General features: G+C 35.9%; 1 protein-coding gene across 1 annotated transcript in view; it reads right to left on the bottom strand.

Annotated features, from left to right (window-relative positions):
• Positions 1-508: 508 nt before the first annotated feature.
• LOC118743790 (protein dead ringer) overlaps positions 509-26,888 on the bottom strand; it is a 116,235-nt gene continuing 89,855 nt past the window's right edge. Inside the window, exons 4-9 of the mRNA XM_036476555.1 lie at positions 24,533-24,548; positions 24,267-24,450; positions 6,594-6,741; positions 5,864-6,495; positions 4,911-5,725; positions 509-2,622 (exon numbers count right to left, since the gene is read on the bottom strand). Coding sequence (XP_036332448.1) covers positions 2,237-2,622; positions 4,911-5,725; positions 5,864-6,495; positions 6,594-6,741; positions 24,267-24,450; positions 24,533-24,548 — 2,181 coding nt within the window. The 3' untranslated portion in view covers positions 509-2,236. The remainder of the gene's footprint in view (positions 2,623-4,910; positions 5,726-5,863; positions 6,496-6,593; positions 6,742-24,266; positions 24,451-24,532; positions 24,549-26,888) is intronic.

Below are 26,888 nucleotides of genomic sequence, written 5' to 3'. Positions count from 1 at the left end.
AAACATTATTGTTTCAAATAAATAATTTTTTTTTGTTGAAACTGTTACGCATTTTCTTCTATACAATATGCTTATATTCGCCTATTTTGTTTTATATAGAAGAAAATGCGCAAAACCCTCGATTTTTTAGAAACTTGAAACTTGCGTCTTTTTATACTAAAATTTATTGGGCTTAGAAGCTGCATACTTCCAAAAACAATATATAAGTCAAAAAAGTGAATTATTATAAACTTTGTATAAAGTTTTTTGTTATAGGATGCTATGTTTAAAAAAAATAATGGAAATTAAATAAACAAAAAGGAATCTGTCAAGATCCTGAAAAGGTCGGTGAAAGCGTTTTACAGTTGCACCTTTTATCCGCAATTAAAAAGTGCTTTTCAACTAAAATAGAATTTTTATTTCCATTAAGTGGTTGAAAGTTCTACAAAACTTTAGAAGTTTTAAAGGCTTTGTGAAATCATAAATGTGAACGAAAATCTAGGAGCTCTGGTTTTTTTCCAAATAGGAAAATCGTAGGAAAGCTCACGAAAAACTTTGTGAAAGCTGTTGAGTTGAACAAAGCTATTTAAATACTAAGTCAAAGCTATTTAATTGAACAAAGTACTTGAAAAGCTTAGTTAAAGCGATTGCTGTAATAAAAGCGCGCGGTGAATAAAACAAACAATATCAATCTAAAACAATTCCAACCTGCTAAAAGGAACCCAATATAAATTAGAGCGAGAAATGCATCATACAGCAAGTTTTTTTTTAAGTAGATATTTTTTTATTGAATTTTATTTTAGGCATCTAATAAAATAAGTCAATAACTTTCGGCGCGATAATTATTTAAATGTATGCGGTACATGTATGTAGGTATGTGACACAGTTTAACAGTTACAATCCGGATTTTTCTTATCGTACATTATCTACTAAACTTAATTTTAAGCTTTAACCTAAAGCTTAGTACTTAAGCTATTTTAAATAAATTCACTTATGTTATTCATCTACATGCATATAAAAACTACATTTTAAAAATAGGTAGCCTACAAATCTTTTTACAAGAAACAAAATCTTTCCAAATTACTGACAAAGAACAAAAAATTATATGCTTATATGTATGTATAAATTAGTTTTTATAAGCATTCAGGATTTCCATATATAAACTAAGTTTAGGCAAATATTTTTTTTTTGTTGACAAATTCGTCATATGCATACATATGTGTGTGTTTATATATCTATATTTAAGTTTATAACCGAAATTAATAGCAGATATATTTAAAGTTAAAATACTCGCTTAAGTGAAGCTATTACAAATGCAGCTGCGCTTAGTTTTTCAGTAGTTTTCTTACAGAAAAATAACACTTTAATTAAAATTATGTATGTAGGTATGTATGTATGTATGTACATTTCTATGTTAAATCAATTGTATGCTTTGGTATTTTTAGTTTACTTGCAAATATGCGCGATTTCTATTCTTCATTTAGAGCTGGGTTCCGAAGATTTTCTTCTCCTTCAGTATTGTGCATTTTTCCTGCTTTCACAATTATTTTAAACCACCATTTTTTATAAATATTTCTAATTCGGAAGCACTACCACTTAGAAATACTGAATACGACATTTTTGCCCTGTAGCTTCCTTCCATTCGCTTAAGTTCGCTTTAAAAATTTAAAAAGGCTTTGAAATGGTTTTAAACGCAGAGACTGATTAGGAAATGCAAGCTACGATTACTTCTGTAGCCTCCGATGTTAATATTGTTTCTGCTGTAGGCGTATAAATCGGTGTTCTGAGTTCGGTCCTTGAAATCGTTCGGAATTTGAAATGCTCCTTAATAGCCTGGTGCATTTACTTCGTCGCGTGTAGAGATTTGAAAGTTATTTATTATTAAAGCAATGCCGTAAGCATCGAAAGAAATTTTTACTAAAGAACGATCTGCGTCGCACATGGTGGAGTAGATCTTATTTACTGCTTATTTGTTGTCTTATTCTATGTACAATTCAGCGTGAGCTGTGGAACATTTTCATTTTATATTATTCTAGGATTTTCTTTATTCCAGTCATATTTCGGTATGCTTATTTTCTATAAGTAGTTATCATAGCAAAGGTTTGAACTCTTTCTTCCTACACTTCTCGAAGTTTTGTAGCTGTCCACTTTGCTGTTACCCTCTGGCTCACTGTTGCGGCAGCAACCTTACGTTCAAATAGTTTCCTGTAAATATTTTTCCTTTTTCACATTTTCCCTCCTTCTCCTTTGCCTTGGCTTATGACGTTGTCATAAGCGCATCTTGTAAAACGCCACCATCGCTTAAGGGTCCATTGCTATTAGCTCCAACTGCAGCGCCCCCACTTTTCATCACCTTTGTCGGCGTTTCTTCGGTACTCGTTGTACTGGCTGCATCGGCAATGTCTTCATCTTCGATATCAGCATCTGCGCCACTTATACCACCCCCGCTCACATCTTTGGCTTCCTCCGTCGTATCTGTCATATTATTGCTGTCTAAGAGTTCCGTTTTATTCTGGCTTAGGTCCGCGGGTGAGATGTTACTGGAACTGTTACCGGTTGTATTGGCTATTAATAGACCCGAATATTTTATGCCGTTTAATTCGAGATTGACGACCAATTGTGGTTCACCATTGGCGCTAGTGCCTGCAGGAAGAAAGAAAAGGAAAAAAAGAAAAATTAGATTACAATTTTTTTAGAGGTGATAATTCGTCGAGAAAGGAATTAAGGAATTCAATATTATAATCATAATTCAATATTATAATAATTCAATATTATAATCATAAGACTAACCCCGCAATTCTGTGCACTTGACAAATAAGCAAACTGGACTATTTATTTGTCAAAAATTTGCGCCTAAAACTATGCCGCTAGGATTTGTTTGTATTTGACTAAATAAGTTGTGCGTTTTAAAGCGCCTAAAATTGAAGTTACGCAGCATAGTTTTGTTCATAGTTCTTTTGACAATTAGTCAAGCTTGACAATTTTCAATAGCACAGAATTCGGGGGTAAAACAGCAGTGGAATTCTGAAAATCGCTACCTACATTTTCGTGGACAAAATTCTCTAAATGAAAAGCAGTGGGCCTAAAAGTATGCAACATGGAAAAGTAACAGATGCAATGTGTAAACAGCAAAATCTGGCAGAATGAGGGGACATGAAACTACATGTTGCATGTGCACGCCTGTTTTATTTGGGAGATATTTGGTGATGAGCGATATCGAATGTTGGAATACGGCTGTAGATTATTTTTAGGAGAGGGTGATAGCTACACATTGTATGCTCTGATGTTTCCGCCACACCTTGCACTGATGTAAATAGGCAAACCCCAAATTTCAAAAATGACTAGTGACTATTATTATGGCATATACTATATAAGAGGCAGCCAATTGGCTACACACCAATGCTTTGCCGATGTATCTACTCTGATAGCCAAGCGGCAATCAGAGTACTGGTACCGCTAATGGTACGTTGGAAACTGGTCGGGGATGCCTGACCTTTCTCTCAACTGCCTCAGAATACTTCCAATTCAAGCTGATTTGAAAATTGCACGGCTAGGCAGCGCACCTTCGAGGCCATCGCCTCGGATAGGGAGGGCATAGGAGTACCGTGGCAAACTTCGGCCTATGCCTGGCCAGAAGAGCTCACAGTAGGCTCAGCCAGCGCTGGGCAAAAACCTTGATATGCAAAGTTGGAAGGTCCTTCGAGCCAGTTGTTGACTGGCTTAACGCCAGCTCTCGCTTCTTACAGGTTCACTGACCGCGTAGCGACTTAATGTCGACACTGATCCCTACTGCCGCAGTTTAGATTTAGAGATCTTGCTGTCTGAGGAAGGGTTTGAGCCTTTAAATACCTGGAATACTTCTTTTCTGGTCAAAATATCTAATTTAATAGACCGTCTTAGAAATGGTTCTTTCGCGTAAACCTCAGCCTGGAAGACAGATTCGTCTTCCTCCATGTTGCAAACTGGGTGGTAATCCATAGATTCTTGCTCCAACACCCTGATCGTTCCTTTTCTCAATAAAATTTGCATAAGCAGAAGACACTTGAATAACACTCCTGTCTGGATAGAAACTTTTTGAGGTTTCCTGATCTTCGGCTGCGTGGATAGTAAGTTATCGAAATGTCCATCTCAAGGTCCTGGCCATTTACATAACTATATCTACCTGACTTCCATGAGAGCTTGTCATCAATTCGTTCGATTAGACTCCTTCTATTCTTTTTCTAAGAGATGATAGCAATGCTCTCTGCATAGCTCTGAATTGCGAGTCTGTGTCGCTAAATAGACATGGTAGGCCGTTAAATACGAGAGACTGTAATGTAAGCAACATTTCGTGGATGAGAACCTGACTTTCTCTTGCTCGCTAGAAGGGGCTACAGCCTTGCAAGTCTCTACCTTTTTATTCCGGAGCAAGGTGTCGATAAGAGGATGCTCCATATTGACGAAAGGGCCTTGTGTGCTTAGGGAGAAACCTGTAGCATACCCTTTGTTCACAATATATTACTAAATCTAAGACTTTGAAAACCACGAATGGCTGATCTTCCTAGCCGGTAGCCGTACTTAATAAAAAAGAGGTTTCTTTAAGAAAACAGTCTCTTATTTGCCTGACTTGAATGCTTTTCATAGTCGATAGAAGTAAAAGCCTGTATGAATTTGCTATCTATATGAAAGATCTAAGTATGTAACTCTGCTTCAAACTTGATCAGAAAAAATCCTGTTTAGAAACGACTTTTTCCCTTTTTGTCTCATAACGAAGTGCGAGTTGCGCCACTGCCCCTGTTTTGCATCTAAAAAATTGCTTACTAGTTCCTACCACAAATGTACATTTCCTCCATGAACCTACAAACTTGCAAATTGTTCAACTCTAAATTTCACTTATCCTATCTCCACTAAAAGAGAGTAAATTAAACTTCCCTCACGTCGCTTATACTTACCATTTCGCATAACGCGGAATTGCATGCCCGATAGCAGGTTGAGAGCATCTTCTACACCACCCAAATCTGGGCTTCTAGACTGCCCACCCGTACCACTGCCGCTGCAGTCCATCGCTGAAGTGGCACCATTATTGTTATGCTGTTTAGAAAGATGTATCTTCTTTGTGGATATCGGAGAGATGTGTCCACTGCTCACGCCAACAATGCCATTGCCGCTGCCAGCACCACCATCACCACTACCGCCACCGCCACCACCTGCGGACGCCGCACTAGTCGAAGGCGAATTCTCGATGGCCGAGTCATCAGACTTATCGTGATTACCGCTCGAACTGTTGCCGAGATGTTGATGATGCGGCAGGTGCAAATTGTGTGGCAAATGCTGATGGCGATGATGCTGCGGGTGGTGGTGGTGATGGCCATTCATTGATGCCGACCGATCGTTCTCGTCGCCGTCGCCGTCGCCGCCGTCACCGTCACCGCCTGCGCCCGTATGTGTCAATGAGTTGCCAGTCATGTTATGTGCATCGCTGCCATCCTCATCGTTATCCTCACCATCCGAGTCCTGTGGCAGATTGTTGCTGTTGTGTTGATGAAAATTGGCCGCTGCCGCTGCTGCTGCTGCTGCCATGCCAGGCGGTAGATAAAAGCTGGTTGGAAAGCTGAGAGCTGACGCACCACCAACGCCACGTTTCGCTGGCGGTGGTTGATGTTGGAAATCGTCGCGGTCGCAAGCATCCGGTGTTTGTTCGCGTTCACGTTCCCGTTTTATGTTGGTGAGATTGGGCGGTGAGTCGGAAAGATTCAAAGCCTCGCTGCTAGAAAGATGGTGAAAAACAAAATACAGTGATTAGTATGGATGCAAACCACAGGCAGAGCATGTGGCACTAGTGAGGTGAATATGCCAGTAAAACTACCAGCAGATGGCGCCATTAATAACGATTAAAAATACTCACTGCTGTTCGCTCAGACCCGCTACGCCAAGTGCAACACCGCCGCTGACGCCACCACCGCCAATGCTTGCGGCACCTAAAGCACTTCCCTGGGGCGAGGCATTCATCGACGCTGGCGGGCTGGTGTTGTTGTGATACATTTGCCAAAAGGCTACACGTGACATCTCCAATGCATTCATCGCCTCGCGCGTACTCATCTCTGGGCTCTGTGAACGCTGGCGTTGCGGCTTTATGTGTCCGGCGCTGCCACCACCACCACCACCACCCCCAACACCAGCAGAAGCTGCACCTGCACCTACACGCCCCGCGGCCATCGCTGCCGCAGCAGCCTCGCCTACTCCAACTCCGGCAACATTGCCGCCAGCGGCCGCCGCCGCCGCTACTGCAGCCGCGGCAACGCTACTCTGTTGCTCCTTCTTCACCTGTATCAGTTTTAGGTATTCCATCATACGCTGTTCGAACTCGTGCGTCACCAAATTCGGCATTTGGCCGAAGGTGGGCGCCATCAGTCTATGGTGTGCGGCAGCAGCGGCGGCCGCTGCTTGCGCCTGCTGATTGTTGGCGGCGTGTGTGACAAGCGCCAACGGTGACATTTGTTGAATGCCTTGCGGCAGCGTTTGACGGCCGATTTGTGGCTAGAGTGTGGAGAAAGAGAAAGTGGAATGCCGATTAGTATGGTGTTAATAATTATTTTTTGCTTTAAGTATATAAATTAGTTTTTGATTTTACTCACCATTTGCATTTGACTATGCATTGCCTCGTATTGGCCATAGCTGGAGCGGCGGCCTTCGCGGCGATTACCGTCGATGGCGGCCTGTAGTTCGGAGGGTGTACTCAAATTTTTCTTATCGCATTCGTAGGGATAGAGATATTTCATATACCTGAAAGAGAGGAGAAAGGACATTTGGGGTTTAGTAAAAAGTTTTGAATTGAAAGTTTTTGAGAAAGTTTCTTGATATGTATGTAGTATGCATATACATATGTATGTGACGCCTCACGAAGAAACACACCTTGGCTTGGGAAATTTTACGGGACGGCCGAAAGGAAAGGTAGCACGATTTTATATGTAGCTTTTTGGCTCAGATCCGCTTTTAAAATAGAAAAGCAATTGTTTTATTTTTTTTTTGTTGTTTTGAATTATCTACTATATGTTTTCTTATTGAATATATGGACGAAAAATCAAATTTTTGGACGCATGTTTCTTCGTGCGACGTCACATGTGGACATACATATCGCACACCGTCTTCAGAAGAGTCACAACTCAAAATTTGGCATTTTTGAGATTATGCGCTAAAAATTTACACATCGATTTTATGTATTTACCTCTCAGCAAAAGCTGGAGCAAATTTTTGTAAGAATTTGTTTAAAAAACCTAAGGAAAAGTCGCCCTTGCCCAAGTGATTATCATTTGCTAAGAAATAGTTTCTCGCATTTTCTGACAAACGTATATTTTGTATATATGTATGTACATATATATATGCCTTATGAAATTTCATAAAACATAAAACCCAGTATTTTCTTCAACTATGCAGAAAGCCTCCGAAGAGAGAAAACTGATAAATCTATAATATTTTGATAAAAGTAACTGAAGTGACTTTAGAAAGTTTGACTTTGGAATTAAAAAGAATAGGCTTCACTTGTTGTATATTTTTATGAAGCTTCTATGAAAAGGGCATACGCCTATGGCTAGTTAATCGTTAAAATATTTTTTTGGGAATCCTATGAAATATTGCTTTAAAGAAAAAATTGCGAAAGTGTGTTTTCGAAGTGTCACAGAAGTAATAATAAATAATACGCCAACTCATCGGACCAGTTCAGTGAAACTTTAAAATCGAAAACGGCCGAATTTCGTCAAAAAGAAAGTGATATTTCACTACGGCAATGCCCGAATGTACACATGTATATTCGCCACGGCGCCATTTCATGAATGGGGCTACGAAATCCTACCTTATCTCGACGGCTGAGTCGAAGATCGATCTATCTCGGAAACCGGTTCGAAAACGGCCTATTTCAGAGAGATTTTCCAGGACGCCCTATATCAGAATTTTAATTAAGAACGCTGTATTTCTGAATTCGTTTCAGAAACGCCCTGTATCATTAGATTAGCTCTGATCCAGTACTCCTTGAACTTACAGGTTTTTACACGAACTTGCAGGAAGTTACAGGAAAAATGATCTCGTACTCCAAATTGCTCCAAAATCCTGTACGTAAGGGTGATATTTGGAGAGTTGTGTGGAGAATAAAGTTGCAAGATTTTACCCGAACTTTTTCTTCCGGTAAAATCATGAAATGTGTCAAGCTGACTTTTTACTCTCGCTTCAGAGAGTAATTTTGCTGTTTGACATTTTTACAGGATTTTGCGCGAAAAGCTAAAGAGCTATTTTTAACATATGGGCCATTTATTTTGAGAGTGGCATAAGTCGCTTTACGCCTCTTGTGCTTAAATCACCGGCTACTTGTATCTGAACGCGTCGGTTGTTCATTTAACTCCACCAACCAAAACTAGAAAGTTTTTACGTTAGTTTATGATGATAATACGATTTACAGATGCATTAGGTTACAAGTAGCTGGTCATTAAAGCACATTTCAAAATAAACGGCTCATATTTTCAGTTGAGATAGGCATTTTAGAACAAAATTCTGAGATAGGGCGTTCTTCAAGCTAATTTTGAAATATGGGGTTCTTCTGATGTCGGGCGTCTTAAGCCAGAGCCATTTTCTGAAATAGCTGGTTTTCGATGTTGAGCATTTTCTTTATCTGTCATTACTTCTTTGACGCTGCTGAACACCTAAAACTACCAGACTAAAGTAGTTTATAGTATCACGGATGGTGACTGAGGAGACAGTAACATTTTCTCTAGCCTCTTTTGACGGCCTTAAATCACTTCGCCTGGGTGGTGGTTATCCGAAGATACAAAGTGTAATGGAGAAAACTAGAAAAGGATGATTATATGCCAATCAGTTTGACAGCTTTCATTCTGAAGGAATGTACATTAGATAAAAGGTTTTGGTGGGAAGACACCAACAAGCATACTAACTGATCGTATCAACCATGCGTATCAGCTCTACACGACCTTGTAACAAAGCTCGAGTCGGGTCTGGAGGCAGAGGAGTACAAAGTGGGAGTCTTAAGCAGAGATCACACAATTTGTACATTTGGCAGTTACAGAGTGGTATTGTCTAGAAATGTTTAACGACAATGAGTTCTGCTCAATAACAACTTTCCAAACAACACCACTCTGTAACGGTGAAAATGGATAAATCCAGACAAATGTACAACTCGTGTGATCCCTACTTTAGATTATGTTGAGAGGCGTTGTTAAGCAACGTTACTTCCGACTCTCGGTGATCTGCAGCCAGGCGGCATGGCGTCTTTGTTGCCTCTTACCTAACAGAAATTCAACAGAGCCGCTGTTGCTCCTAATACTTTGTTGGATTTGTTACGCCTGGATTTAGTGATCCAGGAGGAAGCAGTGAAAACTATATGTTGACTATATTATTTTGATTTGTTTCACAATGAGATTGTGAATTGTTTAGACGGTTGTCACAGTAAGTAATAACTAGTGATGTGCCGAGTATTCGGTATATCCGGAGTCCGGCTTATGCAGCCATATTTTGGTTATCCGACTTTTTAGATCGGTATCCGGCCGAATTACCGGATATTGACTCTAGAAATTTTAATTGAAAGCCTTTTTCGGAAAAATTTGTTCTTTGTATTTTTTATAATCAAGTTTTTTATTAAAGTTAAAGATTTTCATATAATTAATTGTGAAACGAAGCTTTGTCGCACAAAAAGGACACAAACTAAATATTTGTATTTTTTTAGTATAAATGATGCCAGATGCACTAATCATTCTTTCTGAGATCACTAGAGAAGCTGGTCTTCTTGTCTGTGAATAAAGGAGAGTGTTAAATACTTCGTCATTTCATTTTAGTTATTTATGATTTTTATTTTTTCATTAAAAACATAAACTTTATTTTTGAAAAAAAAAATTTCCATCATCCCATAACCGTTATCTTCATATTTAAATAGATCATAGAGGATTTAAAACGGTAATCAAAAATCCGTCTTCCTTATAACGATTGACAATGATTGAAAAAATAAAAATCAAAATTTAACTATTATTCTTGATTTTAAAATAAACATTTAAAACTAACAATTTTGCAATGATCTAAAACTAAAAATCATGGTATTTAATTTTTATTTCCGGTGCCATGGGATCTCATTACTAAGGTACAGAACAGATATGTACCTGGAAAACAACCAACTTTTTTATGGCAGACAGAAGCAGAATACCCTAAAGCAGTGATTCCCAAAGTGGGCCAAGTGGACCAACAGGAGTCCACGAGAGACATGGCGGGGGTCTACGTTGGCGTGAAAAAGAAATCGGGGTTCACAAGTTGTAAGTGTGGGTCCATGAAATAACAAAAATATTGGCTTGGTTTTCCTATTAATGTAGGCAGATAATACACTACTCAAAAAAATTAAGAGAACAAAAAAACATGTATAATTTTTCGGTGATAAATGGTCACAACAACATTTTTTTCAGTTAGGCCGGCCTATGGATTAGATGGCCTGTTTATCAAGCTTCAACCTGTTTTTTTTGAACCTCCCTTGATTTTTTTGAGGAGTGTATTTTAACGCAGAGTTCGCAAAGATTTCTCTCTGAGAAATACAATTTCAATCTTCCTTATTACAACTCAATTCACGGGCAATCAATTTAGATTTATTTTTTTGTGAGTTAAACATGAAAGAGCGTTCTTCCACTAAACGTAAGATCTAAATTTCACAATTTTTGATGAGTTTTGGCAATATGGTAGAAATGTAGCAGCAGAGGCTCTACCAAAACTGGTAAAATTTTAAAAGGGAAAGAAAAAAAGTGTTTGGGAACCTCTGCCCTAAAGGAATCAACAAATTTTCGCTAATGCCGAATTTTGCCGACTTGTATGAGTTATTTTTTTTTGGATTTGAATACGCAAAAATGTTGTATTGAAAGTTGTGTAAAGTAATTGAACAAATTAGTTCGGGAAGTTTAGGTTCCATCCTGTAAAATTTGGAAAAATAGATTTTCACTCTAAGCTAGCAATATTTAATACGAAAATGAAGCTTCAATGTTTGAATACGCGCTGTTTTCAACTACATATAGCCTTTTTTGATCTCCTAGACTTTCCTATAAGGCTCTGATACGCTGCTCAATATAGCAAGACACAAATATTTAATGCCTGCGTTAAAAAAAAAAACCCCCAGTGTTGTCTCTTGTATTTATTAGTCATAATCAAAAAATTTGCATTGCTTTCATATACGCCGCTGACTGGCATTGCACATTAATTGAGAAAATCAAATAAAAAAGGCTGTACATTTGAAACACAAATCCAAGCGAACATCGAAGAAATAAATGCCTTCGCCATGAGAAGTCAATGATGATTATCAACGATCGTGGCTGTGGGCCTAAATCAACAAAAATATTTCCATTGTTGCACTTAACTGTTGGAAAGAGACAAAAGGCGGTGGAAGGAGAAAGAACGCTGCGAGCAATAAGACAAACTCCGATGACAAGACAAAATGCAAATGCAAATTCTCCAATGAGTAAACACGGACCGACAAGCTGAGATGCCGCCAACGGATCGGCCGCTAACCAAAACGGACCAACAAACGTACGATCCAGCAGGCGGGTAGGCAAACAGACAGGCAAGGGGTTAAGGAAATGTTTATTAAATATTGAAATAATAGAGTACTAACGCGATTGAATGCAAACAACAACAACAACAACAACAACCAAGACATGCTAATAAAATGAAAAAAAAAGGAAATGATCACTACTAGCTGGCTGTTGATCGACGATTGTTTTGACGGTTTGACTTCAACGGCACCAAATGATGCAGCCGCTTTTGAGTGGTACCTATCTAGAGAAGGAAGCGTTGCAAGTGAATATATGTGTAGCCTTTGATTGTGTTAATTAAATTAAAAGAATGCTAATGGAAGACAACGCAAACACCGCACGTAAAAAAAGAAACTATGAAAACTTGTTTGTTTCTCTGCGAATAGGTATGTGTGCTCAAAAGTAAGGAGCAAGGAAATCAAGACGACGAAGATGCCTGTGCCATGCTACAAACTTGACGTTTAGGTGAGCTATGGTTTCGTAAATTGCAATATGCAAATAAAATGGCAACACGCAGGCGTAGGCTATGGTAGAGAGCAGGTGTTTGTACAGATGACACTGGCTTAGAGCTTGAAGGGCTAAAGGTATTATGTTTGCTTTAGTGGATGTTCTTGGAAGAAATTTTAAGGATAGTGCTGACTCCACTTTTGTTAGGGCCCGGGTTTTTTTCGACAGAGCCAGGATCGTCTCTTTTTTAAGCCTTTTCGTCATGTCTAATAAACATACATTCCTCTTTGGTGGAACGCGATAGATAAGACTTTGATTGCTAACCTATAAGTATGGACTTTTTTAGTAGCATTAGCCTGGACGTGGGGTCTCACAGATTCCAAATCTGCGGTAACATATTAACCGCATTTCCGTGCAAAATTGATAAACAAAGACAATGGGCCTTATGCATAAAAAGTGAGCTTAAGCTCAGACTCAATTTTTGCACTGAAAGGGTGAGCTCAAGCTCAAGAATTTGTACTGAAAAACGAGTCGGAGCTTAAGCTCACTTTTTATGCATGAGGCCCTATGTTTCGACTGCAAAATTTCTTCTCTATGTTAAGAGATGTAGTGTAGTTCGGGGCGCTAAAAAATCTAACTAATCGGCTGGAATTCTGTTAGTTGTATGCTGAGAAGTTTAGACTTAGTGAGTGACTTATCCAGTAATATCCATCTGGCTGTGATAAGATAAAATGCACCTCGATCTCCTACCCAGCAGCAGCAACATATGCCCCTCAGCTAACAGGCTTCACAATCTAAGGAGTTGAATCTATTTGCCCTCACTACTTCTCCACACCCGGATAACTTCCAAAGATATAAGCTGTGGATTTTATTGTGAGCACCTTTTACTTTCCTTTCTCCATTCTGGTTCCTATTCTTCATCTCCATCTAATTTAATGAAATCCAATGTACAGCTCCGATGCTCTGGTCCAAGTGTGGCCCACATTATTACAGGCAACCATCCTCTCCGGGCCTCTGTAATTATTACCTCCCATTCATTTCCAAGTGGGGATAGTATTGGATTCGAACCACTAAATTTCGGCAAACTTCAAGTGTGAAATTGGGGATCTCCGGAAATTTTACCAGGTCGGAAAATAAGTCACTTTGGCTTACACGAATTTGTATGTAGAGTTTTCATAGTCGTCTGAACATAAAGTGCGCCTATGAATTGACTCTTTCTTCAGGTTGTCGGCAACTTGAATATGATGAAGACATGCGCGTACATACATACATACATACACATACGTACGTACGAAAAAAACATTCATACATACTAGAAATGTTTCTTTTAGCCGTCACCGCCTGGTGGTAATTGCACCATTACCGATTCAGGTGTTTACCCACATCAAATGTGTGATCATTTACATACACACATACTGCATATGCAGCAACACTACTCTACTCGTACACATGCACAAGTGCAACATCACAAATGAATAAAGTGCAGGCTAGGCAAAACGCGCTTGGCGATAGATGTTATGGTTTACTCTGCTCTGCGATAGTTGTTGTTGTTATTGCAGTTTTAAGCAGGTACCTTCAAATTAACATTTTTAACAGACATGATCAACAGTGCGGCAAAAAGCAACAGCAACAGCAACAACAATAACAACTGCAGCTACAATAAAAACAATAATGTTATTAGCGTTAAAAGCTATAATCATTACCAGTATCATTCCTGTGGACTATGAGTTTGCCAAGCAGCTGTAGAAATTGACTAAACAACAACCAAAACGATGATAAAGAGTTAGACATAAACACCTATACACATAAGTTGCATACATAAATACTTAAATACAGCTGTCCGCAAAATATTCGGAGTGCGATTTTTATTTTTTTACAAAAGTATAGCTCATTATCTAACAAATGCCACATGAATCCAAATTTGAAAGTTTGTGTAAAAATTATAAAAATTCAACAATTTTTTATATTTTTTAATGTACTTAAATTTTTAGAATCTTATATCACATATTTTTTTTAAATCGTTTAATTTTAGGAACTTATTTTATATTTTTCGTTTTTAAATTTAATCCGTTTTGCGACGTTTTTATATTTTTTAGTTTAATTTAATTTTTAGAAACCTATTTTATGTATTTGTTCTCTTTTCATTTAAATTATTTTGTTATTTAATTTTCCTTAATAGTTTGGTTATTTTTTTAATTTCATTTAATTTTTAAAAAGTTATTTTATTCTTTTCCTTTTTTAAATTTTTTTTCTAGTTTTTTTAGTTAAATTTTCTTCTAATTTTTCAGTGTGTAAACTAGTAATTTTTAGCAAAAAAAAAACCGACTTAAAAAAATATATATATATATCTATATATTTCATGATCCAATGATCGGATCTAAACCAAATTCGTATGGGACCACCTCTGAGACACTACCTTTCCGTTGCAAAATTATTGAAATCGGTTGACGTGGTGCAAAGTTATGCGGTAACATACATAAAAAAAAAAAAAAAAAAAAAATTATTCCGACGAACTGATAGCCTCCTCCTTTTTTGGAAGTCGGTTAAAAAGAAAAGTATATATATTTTTTTAATTTCATTTACTATTTAGAAATTTATTTTATTTATTTTTTCTTTTTTTTTTAATTATGTTTGTTGTTCTTTTGTTAATTTCATTTTCTTTAATTTTTAGACTTAATTTTTTTTTAAGAAAAATATATTTTTGTTGTCTTTTTTAATACAAATATATATTTAATTTTCCTTCTTTTTTGATAAAATTTTTTCTTTTTCTAATTTCACTTTCTTTTATTTATTAATTGTCTTTCGAAAAATAGTGGTGAATTGAAAGACAGTTGCCAGAATGGCCGTGTTAATTTCATTTTCGTTTCATTTTTATATGATATTGTTTAAATACGAAACATTTTTTTTTTAATTTAATTTAATTTTTGGAAACTTATTTAATTTATTTTTTCTGTTTTAATTTAATTTGTTTTTCGTTTTTTTCAATTAATTTTCTTTTATACTATTTTCTTTGTTTTTGATTTTATTGTTTTAAAAGGATTATAATTTAATTTTTTTAATGTTTAAAAATACATAGTTTTAGTTTAAATTTAATTTTCTTTATGTATTAATTTCTATTGTTTAAAAAAAATATATATAAATCTTAATTTGTTTTAATTTTTAAAAAACTTATTGCTAAATAAAAGGCGAACAGCATAACACTAAGACCTCTTCGTTAGCAGATCTTCCAATTAGTCTTTCGAAAGACAGTAAAGTGCTTTCAAGACAGTTGCCAGAATTGACGATTGTCTTTCGAAAGACTGTAGTAAGTCGAAAAACAGTTGCCAGAATGGACCTGTTAGTATAAGGGAGTGAAAGTTCGAGGTTGCTAAAATATCGCGTTGATTTTTGGCTTTTGTTTTTGCTGACATTTTCTTCCATATTAAAAAAAAAATGCATATAATCAATGGTATTTTATAGCCTGCATAGTATGCAGTGCATACTGAAAATTCTGATTTTTGTACAAATTTGAGATTTAAAAAATAGTCAAAACTCGTCAAAATATCGCACTCCTACTATTTTGTGGACCACTGTACATATGTATGCATACACATCTACTTATACTTCTACTACATATATACTTATGTGCTTGCCCTATGCACTGCATCGTCCTCTAGCCACCAGTGTTGATATAAAGAATCTTTTACTCCACATGCATACACATTTACATGTCTCAGCTGGGTACATATGTACATACATACATATGAATGCACTAACCACTTGAACTCCTTATGCATAGTTACTCGTATTCGTGCTATGTGGAGGCAAACGCGTCTGTGGTCTGCTCCTTCATTTAATATTTACACGGTAATTCAAGTGAAGCAGCTATTTGGAAGATCAGACAAAAACCTAAGAAAAAAAGATATGGAACGAGCCAAGGCCAGCGCTAGGATAGTGGAGCAACAGGCGTCCAAACATACATATGTAGATACACGCAAACCTATTTGCATGCATGAACAAGTATTGTTCTCGCTTGCATGTCGTCACACAGCGCCGACGCGTTTAGCCACCGCGCTAATCAACGCTCAACGCCACAACCGACCAATCCCAGATCTCGTAGCATCTTTTCTTCATAGCAATGCCAATATTCATGGCTAATTGTTGGCTTATCCGCGCCCAATGTCCAGTTGTCTACACTTCAGTTTATTCTTGGTTAATTTTTGCTGTTGTTGCTTTACGCTTATTGCACGTTTATTGTTTAAGTTTCCCAGATCGGTTTGGTGTTGCTTGTTACCATTGCCATTTTTACGCTTTTCTGCTGCGCCTTTTTGTAACATCTCACCAAGTTCTGCTAGATTTGCATACAAATATGTGCCCATGTGGATATGAGTGGTGCAAGTCTTCATTGTTTATTGCTGACTGATTTCTGTAGTGTTTATTAATTAAATGCAAAATATGGAATTCACTCGGCGGAACTCTCGAGTATCTTGAGGATATGCGACTTGGCGAAGAGGACCAACAACAACAAGGGAAAAGAGGAAAAGGGAAGCAGCAAGCAAGCAAATTTGGAATATTGGGAGAGGTGGGGAACTTCTTCATAATCGAGCAGCTAAAAATACTCGAGTGATAGGTGGTGAGTGCTAGAGTTGCAAAACTGTCGATAGTGCCACCACCACTGAAATAACTGCACTTTCTTTCATTGCACTTTGGATTTATAGTTTTGCAACAAGTAATTTTTAGATTTTTTTGAGTTTTTTTTTTTTTAAATTAGGTTATGGTTATAAAAAAAATTAACCACGAATGGAAATAACTATCACAAGCTCTTCGCAGTTTTAAGTCATATATTTACGTGAAAAAATCATATCCAGCTGGCACTCGGAAAGAGTACTGGGTTATGGCAGGTTTAAAAGATTTTTGGAGGACAAATTAACGATAAGTGTTTCCCAGGGACGAGTGATAGGGTATGTTTTGTGGAACATTGTGTGTGATGATATCCCTCAGCTGACGGTATTATAAAGCAGATCAACTTCATAGTAGAAAAGACGCATAGGGAATTGGTTAGCCCCGATGAATAGTCCATTCAAGTAGCCGATGATTTATATGAGGCGATTTTCTAGGCAATTAAACATTGCAGGCCATTATCGCGTGTAAATAAATCGCCTCATGAAAAAGCATCTTCAGCTTGGGGAATCAAGGCTATGTTTTTGCGATTAACTATTTAAACAATGGTACTAAAAGGGCTGTTATGACAACTGTAGCCATGTCTGCAGGTGTTTATTGGAAAAACGTAGGACCGAGACAACAGTCTAAGCAAATCTTAGCTGACCAAGCAAAGCCAATTATCCTTCACGGTGCGACACCATAAAACGGTCATAATATTTACATACATGTTCGGAGCCTTAACCCTAAAATGACTCATGAGTTGAAATTATTTCATAAGGATAGAATAAACATATACTAAGCATTATTTAAAAAATAACACTCAAGGGTTAATGCTACGCGGGATTGGATTTCGAAAGAGTTTCCGAAGACATGACTATTATCATACGAGGCGGTATCTCAGAGATCGGTGTAGAGTAAAAAATTAAGTGGGCCAATGTTTCACAGCCGCAATATGTGTAGTATATAAAATATGTAAAATATATATATACATATAGAAAATGCGATAAATTCGATGTTTCCTATATTCTAGCGTATTTATAGTATAGTAGCTGCATCTTTAATTTTTTAATAGGACGGCCGGATTTTTCCCAAGGACATCGAGAAAATTAGTTAAAGGAAAATATCTTTTGTAATTTTTAGGATTCAAATTAAACTCAGAGATTACGCAAAATTCATTTAAAATCAAAAATCTTGAAAGATGATATTTTTAAAGCACATTTTTAACATGTTCCAAAAGGATAATTGAAAACAAAAGTTATAATTTGGTCGATGGGCGATTTTGCAAAGCATCGACGATATATAAATATTATATTAGAGCCAGAAACGATTTCTCTATATATCGCTCCTTAGCTCTTCCTAATCATACTAATAGTTATGCAGGGGCATGAGATCATATAAAAATTCCTGTTTTCGATAGTGCTATTTTACAAAAAAAAAAAAGAAAAAAAAAAGACGAGTTTAACTCAGTAGTATGAGAACATACAATGGGCCCCATGCATAAAAAGCGAGCTTAAGCTCAGACTCATTTCAGACTGACAGAGTGAGCCGAAGCTTAAGAAATTTTACTGGAAATCGAATCGGAGCTTAAACTCACTTTTTATGCATAAGGCTCAATGTATTGAATATTACAAAATTTCACCGTGATTGCGATATGTAAAAAAAGGAATGGTTGAACATTTTTTTTTTTTATATTAATTGTGCATTGCGTGTATAAGGTGTAGGACCAAATTACTCTATGCACTAAAGTGTTGTAAAGTTCAAAATATGCATGAATCAAAGGCATAAAAGGCATAATACGAAGTAATGTAAAAAAATATTAAACTGAAAAAGTAGTAAATAAATTAAAACAGACAAAAAAATAATAATTCCATGCATTTCGTTGGCAAAAAATAAGCAACAAAAAATAATTTTTGCCATTAGCTTAGCTACTACGTTTACACGTAAAAAGGTTTTTTTTTTATTAAGTAGGTTTGGAGAAAACTTGGTGCGTGCCAAAAGGCCACAAAAAAAGGAATGCCAAAAATGTTTGTTATACATACAACATACGAGTATATTTCTTTTTTTGCTTTGAATCTTTCCAATCTCGTTTCTTATACTACATTCGAATATGAATTTAGCGGCGCAAAGCTAAAAGGCCAATTATTTGCAAATTACACATAAAAAAATTTAATACGCAACGAAATTCTGCTCCAACACGTATGGCCATACAAAATTTAATTTTGAAAAAAGGTACATTGTTTGTATGCACCTTCATATTTTTTTTAGTTTTTTTCTTAATCACCGCAGAAGTCAATACGAATACATATGTACGCTGCATACCTTATAGGTAGGTATGCATACAAGCACATACATATACATATATACGTTTGTATGTATATTTAGTTACATATTTATTATGCTTCAATACCATTCAATTATTGTTTTGCTAACGCCTCTAATATTGCTTAAGGTTTAGCAGTATTTCAAAATCATATTTTTTTATTGGCAATCAATTCCAATGCTGATTGGTGGCCATTTTTTAATTTTCCTATAAATGTATTCCATTCATAAGCCAAAGCACAAGCGCGCGCTGTCGTTATGAACGCCATTTACTCGCAATTTCAATCTCAGTCGGTCGCCTTCAAAGTCACTTTTTGTTGCCATTTGTATTTCTTCTTTAACAATTTTTCTTTGTATGAGTGTTGAAGATAAAAACACATTCATATATTCAATTCCAATGTCAATTTGTACATATGTATTTCGTATTTACTCTAAGCGATTATTGTCTCTTCCGCTTCAGTGCTTGTTTTTTTTTCATTAGTTAGGTGATAACTAATGCGATATTTATAATTAAAATTTTACATAACTATGTGTAAAGGAATGTAAATGTATGTGGTGTATACTTGGTATTTCACGGCCATACGTAAGAGACTATTTCTCATGAGAAAAATTAGTCTAATTAATCAACTGGAAATCTACATACATACATATGTATGTATGTACATTAGACTGTACCATCTTACAAGCAAACAAAAAAAGTTTGCCGTACACCCCTGAGTCTAATTTATTTTTGCAAGGTAATCACGAAAAAAATTTTGTGTTATTTTTGTCGGACCCACGGCGAACTTTTTTCCTGGTACAGCTAATATTTTAGATATTTAAGATCGAAGAAGAGTGGCCGCCTGTGCCGAGTGGTTAGGTAGAGGTACATATTAACACCCGTTAGACCCAAGAATCGATCCCTGGTCAGCGTAAAATCAAAAATGTGATACGAAAAGCTTTTTGCTATCAGTTAGCTTTTTCATACAAATGTACGTTAGGATGTACCACTCTAAATGCCAAAAAATCGGTACTGTTTTTCTATCGGAATTATAAAGTTAATTATATTTTAAGACGTCTGCCAAAATATTTTGAAAAACTATTAAGATTTACGTGAGCTGAAGCAATTTAACAACACCTCCAAAAATCTAGTTTTTTGTTTTATAAATAAAATAAGTTTTCAAAAATATTTTTTATAAAAAAATTAACTCAGATGATAGCTTAAAGCGTTTTTGAATATACAGGTACTTGCTACATATGTATGCAGGTATACCCCCAGATTTCGATCCGATTGGATACTCTAACAAAGTCAAGGAACGTTTTTTCTTATATTCGGTGATAGGGCAGGATAGTCGAGGCGAATTCTACTGAAATATGTAGGCCTCGTTTTTCTAGATATCAGGCAGGTCGTACATTGTATTTATCTTTCAGTTGCTAGTGCAAAGAAAAAATCTTTCAAGCAAAGCTAACAAGTGGCAAAAGGTATACTAGATCGATCCTTTTCTAGAACAATCTGCTTGGTCTAACCAGGTGGAGTGCAATAGCTTTTAAGCCACACCGTCCTGGCTGATAAAAAAAAAAGCTGTAAAGCTTGCATTAGGCAATTATATAAAGGCGATTAAAGTAAAAAAATAAAGTTACCTCAATGGCTTTGTATGGACGTCCTAACTATTGCTTTCCGGTCAATGACCGGGCATCGTTCTAAATAAATTGTGCTAAATCTACGGAGCAAATTAAAAATTATTGTTCGATAGTAATAAGTGCAAAGTATCCTTGCTATGTTACACGATTGAACATGTGATGTTTTGTGTCTCTAATTTATCCGAGTGAATAACACCGTCCAAACACTTGGCTTTTTTCAAGACCCTGTATGAACACTAACGTTAGCCGACGTTAGTGATAGGCAGTATGAACTTTACTCTATATACAGTATACAGCTGGCACGCTGCTGGGCGAGGTACTGGCCAACACTGTTATATACGATTCTAAATAGGGGAGACTTTCACAGCAGCCGATAAAGCAGTCATTTCTCTAGCTAATGGTGAGGGCGGGCATTCTATTTAATATTCAATATACATACTAAATATATGCAAAATACAACTGTTTCTAGGTGTGAGAAAATTTTCACACTTACGGGTACTATCATCTACCACAACTATTTCCCACAATGAGCCATCTTAATGCGGTGTAATAATTTAAGTTAAAATTGAAATTTAATTAAAGTCTCTGCACCAAAAACCACAAAGCGGCTGCCATAAATGAGTACTATTGCTATTACAAATGTGTTTTATGTGAGGCGTAACCGGCCAGAAAAAAAAAAAACAAAAAGCAAAAAATATGAAAGAAACAGAAAACACTTACTAAGAAAGCTCATATACACACACACACACACACACACACACGCAGAAAATATGCTTGTGTACAGTAAAACGCAAAATGTGACATTTTAGTTAATTTTCGTATGCTTTTTAGGTACTATTGGGTGCTTTATGGCCGTCAAAAGCTTTCAAATAAACACTTGTGTGCTTGTGTATGTACTTGTTTGCGTGTGTGAGAGTATTGGTACTTAGCAGTAGCAATGCATACAGACATACATTCCTACAAACATACTTCTTAGTTTGTACATAAAAGCGCAAATGTTGCTTATAGATACATATTTAGTTATTTGCACCATGGCAGACATAAATGCGAATGGCAACAAATAAAGCCAACATTTTTATGAGCTGTTATTAGCAATTGCAAATTATTGCATGAGTACTAAAAATTGCGAACTATTGTCTGCTGGCCGAAGAAGGAGACGCTGCTGTTGCAGTATCTACAACAAAGTGACATAGACAGACGGCTGGGGAGGGGGGCGTAGTTAGACGAATGATATGTATTATGTGTAGAATGCGAAAATTCAGCAGCAATGTAAAATTGGTTAGGCGATAAATTGGTAAAGTAGGGTTAACTAACTTTTCCGCACATATATGTACAGTAGGGTGGAACATAAACAAAAAATTGTGCGTTTAGAAATTCTAGTCACGGGGAATTATTGCTTTTCGACGTCAATAGAATACCTCTATATATTTTTTTAAACGGTCTAATACTTTTTGCCTCTAGAAGTATCTAAAAATTACGCTTGATTTTTAACAATTTTTTTCTGCGTACAACCATCAAACAAAAAAAGAATAAAAACAATTAAAAAATCTGCTGCATTTTCGTGTAACTTTAAACTTGCACTTTATTATAAAAATTTTAATAGCCTTCAAAACTGCGTACTTCAATTTTTTCTTTAGAATTCAAAAAATCACAAAATTTAATTCAAAAAGGGAAGGCAGCAAGTATTAATCGATTACAAAAAAATTTAATGCTCTTAAAATTTTGAAACGCAAAATTTTTTGTTTCTGCTCCACCCTAACGTATGTACCTACATTAAAAAAAAATTGTCGAAAAAAGCTGTTCCGTCTTGTTTGAGAGATAGACACAGACTCAGCATGCAAATCATACGCGTTGACTAAAATTATAAAAAAAATATCTGCTAGTAACTGTTATTCGGGGCGTTGGCAACCACACGCCAGCCTCAGTGGGACCACCATGGCGTATACGCATAAAATTGTTTGGTATGCACAGTTAAAGCAAAGCTTTTCCATTTTTTCTCCACTTTTTTTGTAATTATAAACCACTCATCATGCCACATTGTTGCATGCCACAATGTGTATGCACAGGACATACATACATATGTATGTAGCTGCAACCAAAACATAACTTATTTTTATAATTGATTGCCGCTGCAGCTGACATCTAGACACCAGTTAGCAAGCAGCCAGCCACAAGCTGCTTTTGTGTCAGCACAAATAAAAGAAACAAATTTCAAAATAAATAAAATGCAATAGAAATCGTTGCAGCCAGCATATATTTGCGGTCGCAAGTATTTTTCCAATCTTTGTGGCATGCAACTGCATAATAGTTTGTTCGTTAGTTAGAGTTCGTTAGACAGTTGGTGGCTTTCTGCAGTTACCGCCCATAGCTGGTCGCAGGGTGCGCGACGATGAACGAAAAGGGCGCGGTCAAATGTCTGTCACATAAAATGTGTCGTCAATTCGAGACAACAATAATGTATGTAGTAGTAGCAGTAACTGCGGCCAACAAGACGTTTCACATTGCTGTGCTTTACTACTGCGGATACTGGTTGTTGACGATTCGTTTATTACTTTTTTTCTTGCAAAAATGGAGATACACGCGCCAACAAAATTTAATTGCTATGGAATTATAACCTTTCTCAAAATATATTAAAGTAATAAATTATTGTTCGAAAAAAGAGCAGAATTTTTACAAACAACGAGCCTTAAGGCATTTTGGTGTTCGCATTAGATCCACCTAAGCTTTGACGAAGCTTTATGATCTCTAAAAGAGTTTACCCACTTTCTAAAAGCCAGTGAGGACATAAACTTACGAAGCTTAGTCCTTAATAGGATTAATGATTTCTACGACCATTTTGCTCAATCTGCTCCCATAACCCGCCAAGTCTGTGGGGCCCTGAGAAATCTTTTATTTTCAAGCATTTACGACGATAACAAATTCCGCTAGATAAGCTGTTTAAAGTTTTCTATACATTAAAAAAACAGATCTCTACACTACGCCTACCTCTTCATATAAAATCTAAAAAAAACATTAATGAAATTCTTCCGCCGAATGTGCCTAAAGTATGATCCACACAAAATGATGATGGACATTGCCTTACCAGTTTTCTGAGCTTTTTATATAATTTATATAAACTTTCGATGACCAAAGAGAGCTTTTACTCTGTGCAAGTTCATAAAAATCTATAGAAAGTTTCGCCACCGGTATGGGTTTTAGTTGTGATAAACATATAAATGCGAAACGTGAAAGCTCTCTCTTTTCATTACTGATATCAAATCAATATAAAGCATAAAAAAGCTTTTGGGCTCCATACATTTTATATAAACGTAGTCCGCGGTCGATAGTTTTTAAAGTTTTCGCAAAGATTAAAAGCTTTCCGTGTCATCACTGTTTTAGATAGACCTATGATGGCACCTGCTTGCCCGCCTGCATAGCATGTTAAGCGTTCATTATATTTTGTACTGTCGTGCAAATCACCTATAGAAAGCTTTTTAAAGCTTCTTCAGCGGCATATATTCTGGTCGAGACTGTTATAAAGGCATAAAATTTTCTACTTCTTCGTAGTCTCTGTAGCTCTGTCCCCATCACGGCCCAAATTCAGAAAAAGGATTTTAATCTAATAAGAGGCCAATCTGCGGAGCATTTTAAGATTTCGATTCATTTTGTATGTAAGTGCTCTAAGTAAAAGCTTTCTCTGTTCATGGTTGTTTTAGTGTTAAAAAAATCTCAAATACTTACTGTGTTCTCAGCGTGAATGCAGCGCTCGTTATGCTCGATGGTAAATGTAGTCCTTTTATGATTTCCTGCCATAATTTCTTATTGATAACATCAACTAGACCGCCACGTGCTATGACCAAATTATATAATTCATATAAATCTAAAACGGATTTCGCCATTATTGGTAAACGATTGATGGGTGTGCCTGCAAGTGGAAGCAAAACAACAGAAACAGTTAAAATATGGTAAAATAATTATCAAGAAAGTCATAAATATTTATAACTCACATAGGAAATTAAATGACTATTAGTAGCGATAAAATTACTAGAGAAATAGCTATAAATATTCATGATGTGAAATTTCTATGCAAATATGTATGTATGTATGTAGATATATGTATATAAAGTTTTTATATTATAAACACACATATATGCATAGATGTGTAAATATGTACAATATATTTACCGCAAATATACACACTTATCGAATAGTTTTCATGTGATTATTTTCGCTTTTTCAATTATTTTTCATTTGATTCCAATCAATTTCGCATAAAAACACGTAATTTTTAAACAGAAAAACAAAACCGACTTCAATTGTCATATACAAATTTTATATTACCGTTAATTTCTTCATGATCGTGATGAATTAGTATGGGACTACCTGTGAGGTAGCACCTTTCCTTTATAGAAATCGGTTAGCGCGGTCCAAAGTTAAAATAAAATTATAGTTTAAAAAACTAAAACCTCCCTATTATAATTGCCATTTGTACTGTCATGGTGGTGCATCTTTTAGGCGCATCAAGAATACATAGTTACATCCCGAGCTAATAAAAAGAAGGTAAGAAAAAAACTATCCCGACGAACTGATAACCTTTTCCTTTTTGTGAAGTCGGTTAAAAATAAATGCACTCACAAAAAGCTCATCCAATTTTTTAGGTAGAAATTCTTGGTCTCATTCTTTTTCAATACTGTTATTAAAACATTCGTCAAACGATTTGACAGTAATCGATAATTATCGAAATATTATTTGATATTTATCGATTGATGCAGTGATTTTTATCCATAGGTGCAGTGATAATAATAATATAATAGATTGGCGCTTACACATATGTATGTTAGTGTTTGGCCGAGCTTTTCCTCCGATTTGTGGCGTGCGCCTTGATGTTGTCACACAAAGACCTACACTCTCCGAACGGCGATTGTATTTTTATGAGAAGCTGTTTTTCATGGCAGAAATGCACTCGGAGGTTTGCCATTGCCTGCCGAGGGACGACCGGTTAAGAAAAAACCTTTTTTCTATATTTTTGCGATGTTGCTTTGACCAGGGTTTGAACCCAGGTGCTGATGAGTGAAAGCGCGCACTGCTTACAACTACACCACAGCGGCCGACAGTTATCGATACACTTCAAAAGCAGCTAAGTACGCCTAAATACTTCTTAGCCCAGTAAAATTAGACTTTTAAAAAAAAAAAAATGGAACAGGAATCCTTTGATGCAGTTTACTTCTACATATTTTACATGTAGATCATGGATCCAGTCTTGCCCTTAGATTCCATTTGCGTGCGAAACAGCGATTAGCCCAGAAAAATTTGTTAAATTTAGTAGGATAATTAAAAAAAAAAAATTATAGCAGCGATTTTTTGATGCAGTTTACTTCTATTTAACACGTAGATCGTGGATCCACAGCATCGCAACGCAACATTCCGTCATCTTGTATTTTATGTTTTTTTTTTTGGTTTTTTGCAATTTGCAAGCTAATTTTGCATTTTTCATAAAAAGTGGTTATAGACCAATGAGTAGAGAATTCAATTTACCACATTTGTTATAAAGGAGGTTTTTTAAAGACAACATTTTTTATTGTAAAAAATAGTAAAAACTGCAAAAAAATTTTACATTGTCTCGGTTTTCGCCTTTTTTGACAATTCTGTTGAAAATACATAGCATATTGAAATTCCAAAGTTTTAGAGAATTTCATTCTCCAAAACTTTTGTGCTTACATTTTTTTTGTACAATGCGATACACATAGCGAAATTATTAATAAAAGTCACGTTTTTTACGCCATGATTAAATCATGTTCAGCAATGAGAGAGGATTATATTTTTTCTCTACGTTCATTTTGATTTCAAATTCTTATAGTAATATAATTTGTATCTCTCTCTCTTGTAGTCTCTGAAAAAAAGTTGTTGAAAGAAAAAACATATAAAATATTTGAGCTGATTGTTGAGGTTTTGATACAGTAGCCCTTATAAGAAAAACCGTATGAGCTTGTTGAGAATGTATCTAAAATACAAATATGAGTAATTTGAGTATAAGTGATCAATACTAAGTAATAGAAAATAAAAGTCGATTTATATTTATCTATTGCATACTTTGTTACTGCAATAAAAAAAAACAAATGCTATAAACATTTTTATTGCAAAGTAGCATAGACGCACATCGTCGTAAATACTATTGAAAGTTTGAATGAATGAATGTATACAATGTATACATTAGGGATGTCAAGATCTGCGGAAAATTGTGATCCCGAGATTTCGGGATATTTTTTAACTAATCCCGGATCAGAACCACATAGGTTGAATTATTATCTAAATATTTAACTTTTTCGTCTGAATTTTTAGAAAAATTTTAGGTATGCAGATACA

This window comes from Rhagoletis pomonella, unplaced genomic scaffold (assembly GCF_013731165.1).
Source record: "Rhagoletis pomonella isolate Grant_MI unplaced genomic scaffold, Rhpom_1.0 Rhpom_scaffold_00007, whole genome shotgun sequence".
Classification (NCBI taxonomy): domain Eukaryota; kingdom Metazoa; phylum Arthropoda; class Insecta; order Diptera; family Tephritidae; genus Rhagoletis; species Rhagoletis pomonella.
Note: the sequence above shows the minus strand (reverse complement) of the source record. Positions and strands in the feature narration are given on the sequence as shown.